The 14694-nt window shown below is 39.8% G+C and overlaps 2 protein-coding genes across 3 annotated transcripts; one reads left to right on the plus strand and one right to left on the minus strand.

The window, feature by feature from the left end:
- The first annotated feature begins 1373 nt into the window (after nt 1-1373).
- On the plus strand, nt 1374-3874 carry pla2g12b (phospholipase A2, group XIIB). Its single transcript, XM_024297601.2, has 4 exons — nt 1374-2111; nt 2446-2522; nt 2603-2768; nt 2847-3874. Exons 1-4 carry the CDS (start codon nt 1655-1657, stop codon nt 2963-2965), a joined length of 819 nt encoding a protein of 272 aa, XP_024153369.1. The 5' UTR covers nt 1374-1654; the 3' UTR covers nt 2966-3874.
- Nucleotides 3330-13887, minus strand: oit3 (oncoprotein induced transcript 3). 2 transcript variants are annotated; one of them, XM_024297600.2, is made up of 9 exons: nt 13632-13886; nt 10644-11018; nt 10457-10567; nt 8330-8452; nt 8128-8250; nt 6073-6233; nt 5586-5998; nt 4193-4292; nt 3330-4081 (listed from the first exon to the last, which is right to left on the minus strand). In XM_024297600.2, the coding sequence occupies exons 1-9, from the start codon at nt 13681-13683 to the stop codon at nt 3929-3931; spliced, it is 1611 nt and encodes a 536-aa protein (XP_024153368.1). In that variant the 5' UTR covers nt 13684-13886; the 3' UTR covers nt 3330-3928. The 2 variants fall into 2 exon arrangements, with proteins under 2 accessions (XP_024153368.1, XP_036071298.1); XM_036215405.1 differs by lacking the exon at nt 10457-10567 and having other exon boundaries at nt 13632-13887.
- Between the last annotated feature and the right edge of the window lie 807 nt (nt 13888-14694).

Genomic DNA, 14694 nt, shown 5'->3' on the forward strand with positions numbered 1-14694 from the left:
GCAGGAGTTCTTTAAAAATGTACCTCTTTCGCGAGAGAAAAAAATGTTGGCACTAAGCAACCCCGTGCCCCCTTCCCTTCACCCATAACTGAGAGCTCTCTGTTCACAATCTCTCCTGCTAGCTTGCAACCCCTTACAACCCCAACTTGACATTATCAGTGCAACAAAAATATCGAGCAATATTGGCGCTATCCAGCTGTACAGTTTTGATCCAGATGTCAGCTCAGATGAGGAAACTAAAGACCTACATGGATCTGCTCATCTACAATGGATGCATCAGAATGGAGCAGGGAATTTTCTTTGTCACAACTAAATCTTTTTCAAACAGTCCTCTCATCTGCTCCTGATTCACAATTTGAATAAAGAAATACTAAGAAATAACACAAAAATTATCACACCAAAAACACAAAAAATCCCTTGACAAAAAGCAGCAAACTTAAAGTTTATTTTATTGAGTATACTTGAGTATAAGTATTGCAAGTATACTGCAAACTTTTTGACTCGTGGGTCACAAAGAGTTCTAAAACTTGGCAGAAGGCCCGGAGCAGGAGTAAATGCTTGAAGTGTTTGGGTTCCTCATAAGAGAAAACAATTTGGACAAAAGCATTCTTTTTTTATTTATAAACTGCCCATTGCACCAATTGGTGGATGTGTTTCAGTGAAAAACACACTTAGAGAAAAAAATGCTGTTTGTTGTGTTGGAATGATCAGAAAAATGACTCAAAAACACAAATGTGCATCAGAAAAGCAGCAAAACACCACACTCAGATAAAATAACTTTCTGCACCTAAACACCTAAGTTCATTTGTCTAAGAGGAGACACCAGAATAACAGAGAAAATTAAACATTAATGGATTATTAATATAATTAATTGCGGTTGGGCGTGCCAGATTTAATGGTTAAATGAGTCACATACGGCCCCCGGGCCGTGTTTCTCACCCCTACTATCTATAGACTGTGTATGCGTAGCATGAAGTAAATAAATACTAAATTATAACATTTTAAGTGTAAACTATATAGATACTATATAATTGGTGAACTTCTATATCTCATTTTAGTATTTCCTTATGGTGGTTTATGAGTTTTTAAATCACTTTATTTATCTTTAAAAATTAAATTTGACTAAAAAAAATAATCCCCTGATAAGTCAGTGTTTTTGCCCCGCCCCTAAGCTGCTATATGATAAGGGTAATGTTATGTTTGGCTGTGTTCTATTCAAAGCTGAGGTGTCCGTCTGTGACCTTTATCAAAAACTGCAAAGACAATTTGAGGTTTGGGATGTCTTGAGAAAGGTCATCGTGGTGGTGGTGGGAGGGGCTTCTCCTCTGGGCTCAGTTTCCATGTGACCCCAGTCATGAAAATCCAATTATATCTTTGTGCGCAAATCTGTGTTGAAAGCATTTATGTGATGAGCTCAAGAACCAAAGAGAATGAGAGGATTAGCCGAATTATGAGGCTTCTCTGGCTCTATTGATATGCCGCGACCTTTCACCCCCTGATATGACAGAGTGCCCTGCTGTCTGCCAGAAGCTAATCTGAGGTCAAAGTCTGCTGTCAGGCTGACAGAATGCGTCAGTGCTGCTTTTGTCTCCATCTGTCCGAACTTCTCTGCTGACGGTTCCTGTGTCTGGGAAACCTCCTGCTCTCTGACAGCATGTTCCTCCGGACCGTAGCCCTGCTCCTCCTGTGCGCTTCACTGGCTCTGTCTGCCACGCTGGTCTACCACCAGACTGAGGCCAAAGAGGAGCAGGAGGCGCCTGTTGTGGAGTCACTTCGCGGCGATGGCGAGGCCCATGGCACAACAACAAACGCTGCTGCAGATGGTGAAGTAGGTGATTCAAACGGAAACGAGGTTTTGGGTCAAACCAAAGTGGAGACAATGGATTCATCCACCGCTCTCACGGAGGAGCATCATTCCTCTGAGGACTCCAACGCCATCAGACCAGTCCAGACCATCAAACCCCCAAACAAACCACCAGCAGAAGAAGAAGCTAACAGCTGGAGCCTCACGTCTATTAGAAACAGTTTTCAGACCGTGCACGGATACTTTGACACCCTGGTGGAGCTGGTTGGAGGACACAACGGCGTGTGTCAGTACCGCTGCAGATACGGTAGGAACGCACCACAGACGGACCAACCGTTTCTACTAAACATTTCTGAGCAGGAGTGTCTGTGAGGGGAAGCTCACCTGACCATTGGGTTTGTGAGAACTTTGGGGCCCTGTTCCACAGGGAAGCACAGGTAGAGCAGTCGACCAATAATTTGGTTCTTGCCCTTTGTGTCAAAGAGGGCAAGACCCCACATTGGTGCTGGTGGTTCTAGGTTGTGTTTGGAGTGTGTGGATGTGTGTGTGCATGGGTGAATGTGACTTTGAAGCCCTTTGGGCCTTCCAAGAATGAATACAAGTATATGTCATTTCTCCTGATTTAATGTGGGTTCTTACAGGAGAACTTCCTCGTCCTCGACCCAACTTCCAGCAGCAAGAGACCAATGGCTGCAACTCCTCCCTGATGGGGTTCCAGGTTGGTGCATCACCAGCATCTCGTCCAATCACAGCTGTCACAAAGCTGCGCTAACATCGTCGTCGTTTTTGGTTCGGCAGTTTGATGTTGGGATCCCTGCTATGACCAAATGCTGCAATCAGCTGGATTCCTGTTATGACACCTGTGGGGTGAACAAGTACGACTGCGACGCCAAGTTTCGGGTCTGTCTGCACGCCCTCTGCTCCGATCTCAAGAAGAGTCTGGGCTTCGTCTCCAAGGTTCAAGGTGAGATGACCTCCTGACCTTAAATGTTCAGGCTGTTCTCTGGACCTTCTGAACCAAGCTGTGTGCTTCTCCTGCCAGCGTGTGAATCGATGGCAGACGCCCTGTACAACACAGTGTGGACTCTGGGCTGCAGGCCTTACATGAACAGCCAGAGGGCGGCGTGCGTCTGTGAGGGAGAGGAGAGGGACGAGCTGTGAAACCCCAACAACCATCACCGTCATGGACAGCACAGCTGAAAGCCTGGAGGCCTCCCCCAGCATCCTCTCAGACAGGCAGTGGAAGACCAGAACTGTTCCATCAGATTTGTTCACGTTACATTTGAACAGAAGTATGACTTTGAGGATCTTAATTAATTGCTCATGCATATTTAACTATCATGCTTCTCGTTTTAGGCCACAATTCAGGCCCTCTGTGACTCCATTAGCATAAATTACTCAATGACTCCACGTTGAATCTCTGAAAGGAAGATTAAATTTTCATCCATGGACACAAAAACAAAACAAAAAGCTCTTCAGTTCCTATAAGCCAACCTTAAAAAAGCCACATTCACTGCTATGTCAATGTCATTAGTCACTTTTAATGAACAAACTGCATCTTAAATGATACGATTACATTTCGATTAGCTGCTAAAGTGACGAAGCGTGTGTTAAATGTGTTTAACGTGTGACGTCCCCCCCTCTTCCATCATCCATTACACCCAGAAAATGAGTCGGATGTTCCACTTTTATTTTCCAAATCAGTGACGGGGCAGAAAGTAAGCCTCCCCTGGTGGATCCTAGAGGTCTGTGAGCTTTAATCGAGCCTGAGAAATGGCCCAAAGTGCTCCTCAGGAAAAGCTCAGCTTGTGCTGCTGTTGCTGGAAATGAACTGTGGCGCCCTCGTAATGCTTTTTAATAGAAACGTCAATCATTTTAATGTCTGTAAATTGTGCTTTGAGGCAAAGATACACAAACTTGTTCATCAGCAGCAGTATAAATAACAGACGGGGGGGAGCAGAGTGTGTGTATTTATGTCTATGTGTGTGTGAGGGGGGACTTCTATGGGATAGTGCAATGCCTTTATGTTTATGGTGTTCTTAATACCTAAATAAAGTAAAGGTTGTCGTATATCAAATGTTGTGTTTTTTTCTGGACGTTTGGCTCCAGCATGAACAGATTTTTTTAAGGTAAAATGTAGATGGGGCCTGAGCTCAGAGTGCGGCGCTCCTGGGATCCACCAGTCCTGACCTCCCGTCGAGCACGCCCCCGGCAGCGCTGGCTGCAGCGGCCGTCTCCTGCGCCGCACACCAACACCTGACAGTGGAGGTACACTTGCTGCAAACACAGAAAACAAGCCCAGCGTGAGAAAAATCCCAAAACTAAAACTAATATCTGATCTCCCACTACTTTCTATGGGGTCACCCAACACCCTGATCTTCCACTCACCCGATTGTCCTTGCCAACAAACTTGAAGACAGGAACCTGGTAGTGTTTGGAGAGCTGGTCCTTTGAGGAATACTGAGTCACTGTTTCATCCGAGATGCATCTGCACAGGGAAAACGCAGAGTCATGTTTCAACATCCTGCATCTTCATCGGTTTGCAGTGAAGTCCTAAAACGCTGCTGTGTCAGGTGAACACGCCACTCTCAGGAGAACAAGAAGAACACTTCAAAACACTACACTACACTCTTTGACACTACAAAAGCAGCTTCTGTAGCCTGAGCTTTCATGATTTCTCTGATGTTCCTCAGAATTCAGAGACGGTTTTATTTGAGGGAGGGAGGAGGACTGCTGTCCTATAACTGTCTAGTAGATGACACTGAGGATTCTGTGGGAACAGCTCGCTCTGATTCTATTGACACTTCATAAAGTTGGATGACTGAATAGTAACAATAACACAGAACAGAATATTTTCCTTAAAGTTATTTTTTTCAGCATATAAAGACAAAAGAAAAGTCTAAAAATGTCTGTAAATTAAAATAGAACACATTGAATGAGCAGGGTCTTTTTCAGCAATATTTTACTATTTTCTCTAACATTTAGTCTTTAAATCTATTTTTTCTGCTTGATATCCATATTTTTAGTACACATATATTTTTTAGTACAAAAAACTTAGTTCTGAAGAGTACATTTTGTCTTTTTTTTCCCAGCAAAAATAACAAAAGTTGATATCAAACTGTTAGATCAAATACGTAGACAAAATAAAAAGGTATTAATCCAAACACAAGGTCAAAATGATGTGAAAAAATTTGAAAAAAAAAAAACAGGTGATGCTTCACTAAACCACAATGCGATGCAAAACAAAAATACAATGTACTACTATAATGTTGCTTTTTAAACCAATGTATTTTGAATCCTTCATGTTGAAATTTGAATAAAAACGATACTAACTGAGAGGACGGTGAACTTCAGTGTACACAGCAAAAATGGAATCCTAGGAAAGTAATAAGTTACTTGTCTTGCAAGAAAAAAAATATCAAGAAAGATTTTATGAAAAGATAATCTTAGTTCAAGAAAACATGTACTTTTTTTCTTAGAATAATAATTCTTGATAATACTTTTTCCTGTAGGCCATTGGCTGATATACTTTTGGCTTATTTAAAGAGAATCTACAAATAGGGTAGAATTCATGACTTTTTTCTAAGGGGCAGTTTTTGCATGTGGTTGGAAAACTTACAGGTGATTTCAGAGACGACTGATGGTTAAATAACCTTATTTCATCTTATGAATCGACAATAATCTGAAGCTGCTCATCATCTTCTGTGTTTACCAATAAATGGTAATTAAACCAAAAGCTGGTGTTTGTAAATCTAGGATGAAACCAACAGAAACGGCTCACCCGTCTTTGATGAGGAAATATTTCAGAGCCTGGTCAGCTGTGGGTCCTGGGGTTGCAAAGCAGCTCTCCACCAGAGCAGACAGACCCTCCACTCTGTCCTTGGGCTCCACTCCAAAGAACAGGGAGTCGTGCAGGCGCAGCTGTGGGGGGGAGCGGTAAGGCTCCAGAAACTCGGCGCTCTTGAAGAGCTCCAGGTAGAACCAGAACACCCCCTGGCTGTGGCTTGCCAGCTCCAGGGCCGAGCTGCGCAGGCTGGCCTGGTATCCGTCTGACACTTGGTACTCTCTGGGGAACTCGCATGTGACCGGGAGGACCAGCTTGCTGGTCCGGACTATGATGTCCCTGCTGCTCCCCGGGCTGCTCCTGGGGAGGCCTGTCACCAGGTTGGTCCCCACAATCCTGTTTTCCGTCACCTGGGAGTTACATCACAAGCGTCCAGCAGCTATATGACACTTTTAAAGTCAGAAACTGAATCTGTCCGTCTGACCTCCACCACAGTGCCGCAGGTCTTCAGGCTGAAGCTGAGGTTGATGTGCGTGCCGTTGGAGACACCTCGACATGATGAGTTGGACAGAAAGAGCTCCAGTCCTCCTACGAGGTCTTTAGGAACTGAGACAGTAATGGAGCTGGAGTCACACTGAACAGGCACTGCAGGCGTCAGAATGACAGAAATGACAGGCTGTCACACATCTGTAACGAGGACCCGGACCTCCAGGCGTCATGTGGACGCAGCATGTGTCAGTCACAAGCTGAAGCAGGAAAAGAGCAACCAACCACAACAGCAAACATCTGGTAGTTAACAAAAGAAGATCAGGATCAAAATAGAACAGGACTGTTAAATCATGTCATTTTCTAAAGAAAATGAGCCCCATCTGACTTACAAAAGTAGGTAAAGAAAGCTCGTCACTAAACTGGAGAACAGCAAATGTTTAAAAGTACACTTTCTAAGCTTTTTTCAAAAATCATTTTGAGTTTGTTAGTCTGATTAAGAGCTAGCGAAAAGGAAAGTATTATCAAAATGAATCAAAATCCCTCTGAACAATAGAAAAACTTGATTTAAGATTTAATAAAGCTCGGTTCCCTTTTAAAAATGTTATTTTAAAGTTCAACAAAAGTTAGTATGGCTTTCATCATTATTATTTTGGAAACAAATGTTCAAATTTATGTTCTGAATATATATGACAGTTTTAGATTTTATGATATATTAAGATCAACTTGCACTAAGATTCTAAATTTGCACACATTTTGTTGTCAAATGAGTTATTTATACCTATTACACTATTTGCTGTCACTATAATCAAGATAAAATGCAATTAGATTAATAAAAACTCAGAAAATAGTAAGTCTAACAGATTTTTTAGCTTATTTTTCCCTTTTTTAAGGCTTGTGTGAAACTCCTTGTTTCTAGATTTGTTTTTTTATTAGAAAGTTTATTGCAGAAAAATGACTTGCTGTATAGTCAGAAAAAATAACAGTTTTTTGAGTGATTTACTTCTAAAGGTTAGTGCTCTTTTTGATGGATGGATGGAACACGGTTATGAAGCTCAAAGCTGTAGGTCGCCATTTTCATCCCTTATTTTAGAGAAGGGGGAGATCTGCTTCTTTATGATTAAAATATGGAACCGAATGAATCCTAAAATCCAAACACACAAAATCTCAATAGAAATGTTGTCTAGTTTTTGGTCAAAATATCTTAGTAAACTTGATTTAGGACAAAACTAGCTTCCTAGTAACTTTAGAGTAATAATTTGTTTTAACAGAATAAATCTTGAATATTTTGTCATTTAATCTCGACAACATCTCGATCTTGAAACTATTTTTTTGTACTTTACAAAACATTTTAAAACAGATGATTAATTTTTCACAATAAGTGGTCTTCTGTCAGGAAACAGATTCTTTTTGGAGAAATTAGAACATTTTCAATGACTGATTTCTTTTTAAGGGAAATTTATTTCAAAATGTGTGATTCTAGTCTTACTTTAGAATGATTGTGGTCTAGAAATAAGAATCAGTGTTTAAAACTGTGTAAATACTGTAAATACTGTAAAGATATATACATATTTTTTTTTTAGCAAATAAAGCTTATTTTAAGACATGTATCCAATTACCGAGCAATATACCTAAATATGAGGATTTATTGCTGATTTTAAGATTTAATGTTGTCTGAAAGGAGAAGGAAATTAAAAAAATATATATATTAAGACAAATTTTCTCAGGAGAAAAAAAATATCTACATTATATTACTTTTTTTTACGTTTTTAGGGGCTTAATTCAGAGCTCAAGACAGAAAGATGTAAATTAAAAAAAATACTTTCTGTAATTTAATAAATTGAGGCAACCAAGAGGAAATGAAGGAACAACTTTTAAGACTTTTTTTCTACTGTCTGTTTTGTCTTTTTGTTGTTTCAAACTATCTAATCTTTCTGTCAATAAATTATTGTCATAAAATGTGTTTTCCTCCATTAAAAGCAATCAAATCTGTCAAATCAAATAATTTAATGACAAAATTTTCTATAAATATGCCTCCCCCTCACATACTCACCCTGGCATGTGTGTTTATCCTCCCCCAGCTCCAATCCTCTGGGACAGTGGCACTGATAGCTGTCCTGCAGGGTGCTGCAGTCGTGGCTGCAGCCTCCACTGTTGACATGACAACCTGCAGTCTCTGTGTGAGGCAGCACAGGTGGCAACCACTAAGGGGGATGGGTTGTAAGTCCCTGCATGCAGACCGGTGAGGTACATACCCCTGCAGGTGAGTCCATCCTCACCCAGCACGCGGCCCCGCCCACACTCACAGCGCCTGGAGCCTTTGGTGTTCACGCACAGCTCAGCACAGCCGCCGTTGTCCTTATCACATTCATTGATATCTGAACAGAGACGGTCAGAGTTTATCTGCTGCAGACATTTCATTTCATTTTTCAGGTGTGATGGATCGACTCTGAAAGACTTTAAAACGCAGTTTGTAATAATGAGAGTGAAACCATGATGGATGGAAGGGGAGGGAGAGGAGAGGCGGGAAAGCAGGGCAGGAAGGATGGAGGAGGTAGACGCGTTTGGAGGCTGAATCATGAGATTACTGCAGTTTTCAGGCTCTGCATGCATTGTTAACTACTGCTCCCCCAAACACACATGCTTCTGTCTTGTAACAATGCATGTTCAGTGTTGAAATTCAAGCAAACTGCATTTGATGTATACTCTTACTAAATGCCATAAATAAAACCTGAATATGAGTATTTGGCCTCTCTGTAATGACTTATACCAAACTGAATATGAATGTACTTTAATCATTTGACTTTTTCAAGGACTTCATGTTTTAGCGTAGTCTATATTATCAGGGATAGGCAACCTCAGGCCTCGAGGGCCACCTTCCTGCATGTTCTTAACATACCCTGCTCTGACTGTTCTGATTGGCTGGGCACACCTGAACCAGGTAATCAGTCATGATTAGGGTCTCATGACTGAGTCTTTCAATGGGGAAAGAAAATAGTCTTTCCAAAAGCTTTAGTTTAAGAAAAAAATTCTAGTCACATAAATGTGTTTTCTTAAACTAAGATTATTGTTGCTTTTGAAAATCTTGAAATTGAGGTATTTTCACTCTCTACGATACAGTTTTTGCAATGGATGAAATATAGACTTTTTCAAAGTCCCAGAAACTGTGAGTCATAGTTGGAGACTTCGAGTAAATAAAACATAGGAAATATTTATGACATATATGTGCATCATCATTTACCAACAAAAACACATTTAGCATTTAAGATCAAGCTCTATGAAATCCTCAAAAGAAATCTAAATTTATCAATGAAACAATTAGATTACTAGTGGAAGTTTATTGTTAGATTAGTGATCAAACTGATCAAAAACAAGACATTTAAAGATGGATAGAAACAGTTGTTGAATTTGTAACCTTCAAACGTTTGAACTCCCAACATTAAGTTTAATTTTGAGGGAAATTTTCATTTGGAAAATTGAGTAGTTTTAGCAAACCTAATTGTTTTGCATCATTGTAGTGTATTCATCTAATGTTTTATTCTTAAAATACTTTTTTTTATATAATTAAATTATGTTTGTGCATGGCTTTAATATTAAATTCAATAAGTTCCATAACGTATCACAATAAACGAATGTGTTTGTCTTAGAGTTGTATGAACATAAAGAATTTTGAAATTTTATTTTCTCCCATTATTTATTAGTTTGTTTGTTTGACTTCAGCTTTTCTCACATTCAGGATTTAATGAAGACTAAGGAGTAAAAATCCTGCCAATCGACGTACTTTATTTTTTTTCTCAGTTATTGGTGTCAGTAATCGGCATCTTTAGGTTCTTTACAGAAATCACCTTTGATTTAAGTTTTCAGACAACTGGAGTAGAATACATCAAGATTATAATCTTCAAATTTCTTTGTTTAACATGGTGAACAGAGATCAGTCTGATGAGAGAAAATGTTTTCTGAAGGACTGTTCTGTGGTAGAAATCACTAAAAAATATCATTTTTTTCATTTAAAAACTCCTTCGACTTCATTGAGGCCGTTCTGCAGAAAGATTCCAAAGTTGAAATCCTTTCTGACGTCATGTACAGAAAAACAGTTTGTTCAGGACCATGAGTGAACAAAAGCAGATAAAAGCATCGATTTAAACCGAGCTAATCTGGACATGAAGGGACTTCCGTAAAAGTCAACCGACACAATTCAGATCTTTGCATGTTTCCCTTAGAAAGCCTGGAGGAAGAAGATCCACATCCAGCCTGATTGCTTTTATTTTCTTACTATTGTCTTTCTCAAAACTATTTCCTGCCTATCATTCTTCCAAGCTGCTTATCTTTGCCTCTTGGACCACTTATCTGTCCCGACTCTTCCTCCCTTCAACCCTTCTCACCCAGGCATGTTTGTCTGTCCGGACCCAGGACAGTTCCAGCGGGACAGCGACAGTCAGACGGCAAACATCCTGGACCTGTGCAGTCCACCTCATCACAGATGTCATAGAAGTCTGAGCAGCAGACACACCCAGTTAAAGGGATTCACAGAAGGAATGAATCATCTGAACATCTGGCAGCTTCACTCACAGCCGCAGTAAACATGGAAGCAGACGGCGGGTTTGGGGAGGCGATACACGAAGTATCCTCCAGGACAGGCCTTCACGTCCACGCTGGCGTTCCACTGGCAGCAGTTGTCGTTGAAGCTGGCACACACGGGCAGGGTGACGACGCCGTCTTGGAGCTGGGGGTGGCTGCCGTTGAGCCAGACGGGGGCGTGTGTTCCACAGTGGTTCTCAGGGATGCAGAAGGTGGGCATGGCGTCTCCGGCCAGGCCGGTGAAGCGGTACCATTCCCCTGACACGTGGCTGTCACACAGGGGGACGCCGGAGGACTGGTTCACATGGAACTCTGTGTTCCTCCAGGGTTCATTCAGGCTGAAGTAGGCAGAGCACGGATCCAAGACTAGAGCAGGACAGGGAAGCCATGACAGCAATATTGGTCAAATATATTTTTAAGGGGAATTCAGTCAACATTTGTTTATGGAGCTCTAAAGACATAAAAAATATTTTAAAATCCACAAACCAAAACACGAGTTGGGGATCAGTTTTGAAGTTTTATGGGATGGTTTGTTCAGTAGCTATTTTTCCACAACATGGGAATACATTTTGTTTTAGCGATCTTCAGGAAATTCCAAATACATGCCGCTAGCTACAACCACAACCGAAGTTCTGTTGACCTTTGACCTCAAGAAAAGGCCTCCATTTAAAAAAAAATCTCCTTTAGTATTAGCTACAAATGCAACCTACTCCTATAGGGATTTCTTTCCGTCTATCATCACCTAACTCTCCCACAAGAATGGAAGCTACTGGGGAAAAAATGTTGAAATTAATAGTTGTAGATTTTTTACATCAGTAATGTGCCAAACTCGCAAAACTGGCGTTCATCTATTGCTCGCACATTTTTTACAGAAATTGTTGGAGTCATATAAACTTAGTTAAGAATAAATTAGATTTAAGTTATTTTGGTAGAAATGCTAAAGAAATAAGACTATTCATGTTTAAGAGTTAAATTGAGTAAGTTGTTCATGTTTGGTTTTGGATTTGATTCACTCTCTCCACAATCAGCAGCCACCTGTAGCCAGGTATGCTGTGAACATTTCATACATGAATCCCTGGCTCAAGCTGAATAAAACAATATGGCTCAAAATACGACCATATTAGGAATTATTAACCTCCGTTGCTAAGGAGATCCAAAAGTTTACTTTGTCCAATTCTTCTAAAAATGACATAGACCTTTTTGTCACCTTCAGGTGACCAAAAAATTAAATGGTTGCTATGGAGATTAAAGCAATAGAAAAACCGCCATTTTGAAAAAGTGAATTTTAATGAATTCTTCACATGCGGTGCTAGTAGGGACATAGAGGGATATTTCCAAATAACAACAAGCTGTTAAACTTACTCCTTTTGGTATGAGAGGATATTTGGGGATTTTCAATGATACAAAACATGTTTTTGGTGGATTAAAGAAAAACACGACAGCACAAGTTGACAAGTTGGTTGTCATATAGTGCATATATATTTATTTTCCAATTAATGAATTTAAAAAGTGTTTTGTTTGCATTTTCTTCACCTTCTTAATTGCTAATTGCTGATTCTGATTTTGATGGAAGAATCTCTCTTTTGAAAACAATCCAAATGTGGGAAAATGTGTATTTTTTTGCTTTTATGGCAGCATATTTGAACAATGGTGACCTCTTTAAAGCCATTTACAGATGTGATGTCAGAAAGTTGCATCAGCTCTTCTGGCTGCGAGCAGCGGCGCCGTATCAGAAAAAAGAGCTGCTCTGGAACAGTAAACAAGGCGAAAGAGAACAATCAATAGTGCCTCTTGTCTTCATGGCCCATCAACAGTGTAATTAAGACGCAGGCGTAAAACAACATGAGGCGACATGAGGGCACGGGCAGCAACAGGGAAACCGGTCAGCATCCAACCCCTCCATTCGCTGGGATTACTATACTCACCTGTTTTTAAGCATCCTTTTCTAATTAACTCTAGAAAATGTGGTTTTTAGCATCTGCAGCATGTTTATGCTCCTCTTATCTCTGTGTTCTTCAGCTTCCACCTCGATGTTCTGCGCAGCAGTTCGTCATGAGGCTGTGGCACTGCAGCAGAAGAAGGATGGATCCGTGTGGCCTGGACCCTCTGCTAACATCAACAAGCGTTCTGACCCGCAGCGCTCCAGTTTCAACAGCACAGATGGGACAGAGGACAGAGCTGACTCATGTGGGTGCATGTTAATGGGAGCATTAAATCTTCCAGATGGGACCTGAATACCTTAGCACGTGAAGGAAAAACATTCTTGTTCTTCTGATTCTGAGTTCTGATGATGAAACATGAAAGACCCACGAGAAGAAACGGAGTCAGGAAATTATGGACGTAGATCTTGATGGATCATAGGGAGAATAAACAGCTGGAGCTGCCTTTGACAACAGCTGGAATCATAATAATTCAGTATTTTTAGGAAAAATAGATTTGAATCACATTTAAGTCTTAGTTTTCCTACTTTTGAGTGATTTTCCTCTTAAGATTGGTGCTCTTCTCCTATTTTTAGGCTACCTCTTTTTTCAGTGACAGACATTCTCATTAGGGAAACACTGTCAGTCAAATTGCAAAGGGACTAATTACACAAATCAGATTCTTTGACGGAAAATATTTTTAGAAATGCTTAAAAAATGTAGATTTTAACTTGATGTTGCATTGAAACCACCAAGAATCTGCATTAAAAAGCACCAAAACATATTTCTCACCTTTTAATGTTTTTTTAAAACTGAAAATAGTACACAAGTAGTTGGTTTTCACATCACAAACAAACAAACAAACAAACATGGATCCTACATCATTTTACTGCCAAAATAAAAGCTCAGAATTAAAGCATTTTCAATCTAAAAGCTTGTTGAAGGAACAGAACATTTTTTGTTCATTTAAATATTTTTTTTTACTCTCACCATGTTAACAATCAACAACCAAAGAAATTACTAGATTTCCATGTTGAGGGGTAAGAAAAGCTGAACTCACCGACACCTGCGAGTGTTTCCTGCAGCAGACCGATAAATACCAGAACTATCATGATGAGTCGCCTCACGGACAATCCACAACCACAAACCCAACAGGGCAGCCACTAAACTTAACTGGGCTGCAGTGAATGAATCTCTGTTTCTGTTATTGTTCTTTTTCACCTTGACCCCTGACCCTCATGTCAAATGCCCCCATTGTTTTAAACTCTGAAGGCCCTCCCACCACAGACGTCAGGCCCTCAAGGATTTGGAGCAAACTTTATTTGTTCTGGTGCCTCTGTCTTAGTATAAAACAAACAGCATTAACATTTAACTTGTTCACAAGAATTTTTCTTTTTTAAGGAAACAGTTTAAATGAGATTATGAGCAAACATATTTTTTACTATAAATCTCTGTGGCTTAAATTTATTTGATTTAACTTCTGGGTGTCAGTGGTACCGTTTCACTTCGCTGAAGCATCATGACGTCAAAGATGCATCTGAAGCTGCAGGATGTGACGTAAAGATAGAAACATTTTTAAAAGGAAAACGTGTGGTTCCGAAATACTAATCATCTAATGATACACTGATTTCTCAAACTTCTTTTTGGAAAAATCCTCTCATTCCAGATTACTTTGATATAGTTCAAACCTTTAAGTCGTAAGTTTAATACAACATTGGATTATTACAAAAAAACCCACATAAATCAGTTTCTAGAGATCCTCTGAATTTGAGTGACTAAAAAAAAGATCTGCAAAAAAAAAAAAAAAAAAATACTGTGTAATGAACTTACAGTACATGCTTTAATGTTATGTCTTTTTTGCACAACTTAAAAATAAGGCTTCATTCAGGGCCTGTTCACATTTATCATTTTAAATAGATTTAGGAAGCATTGTCTCAGTCCACAAAGTCCACATTTAAATAAGGTAATATTTTGTCAAATTAAATTTGTTTTTAAATTTTTGTTATTAATTTATTTCCAACATGCAAGATAAAAGTTCTTCGCTTCAGAGCTTAAACAACAATAATAAAAAATATTAATTTCAGACAAAGCAGTTTAGGCATGTTGGAAAGTATGCAAGAAGC

Source organism: Oryzias melastigma, linkage group LG15, assembly GCF_002922805.2.
Source record: "Oryzias melastigma strain HK-1 linkage group LG15, ASM292280v2, whole genome shotgun sequence".
NCBI lineage: Eukaryota > Metazoa > Chordata > Actinopteri > Beloniformes > Adrianichthyidae > Oryzias > Oryzias melastigma.

What these genes read in the sequence shown, in the direction of transcription:
- pla2g12b (XM_024297601.2), top strand. Translation starts at nt 1,655, where the DNA reads ATGTTCCTCCGGACCGTAGCCCTGCTCCTCCTGTGCGCTTCACTGGCT. An exon ending in CCTCCCTGATGGGGTTCCAG is followed by an intron (nt 2,523 to 2,602) that starts GTTGGTGCATCA and finishes TTGGTTCGGCAG; the next exon opens with TTTGATGTTGGGATCCCTGC. An exon ending in CTTCGTCTCCAAGGTTCAAG is followed by an intron (nt 2,769 to 2,846) that starts GTGAGATGACCT and finishes TTCTCCTGCCAG; the next exon opens with CGTGTGAATCGATGGCAGAC.
- oit3 (XM_024297600.2), bottom strand. Translation starts at nt 13,683, where the DNA reads ATGATAGTTCTGGTATTTATCGGTCTGCTGCAGGAAACACTCGCAGGT. An exon ending in GGAAACACTCGCAGGTGTCG is followed by an intron (nt 11,019 to 13,631) that starts GTGAGTTCAGCT and finishes GTCCTGCTCTAG; the next exon opens with TCTTGGATCCGTGCTCTGCC. An exon ending in TATTTCCTCATCAAAGACGG is followed by an intron (nt 4,293 to 5,585) that starts GTGAGCCGTTTC and finishes TTCCCTGTGCAG; the next exon opens with ATGCATCTCGGATGAAACAG.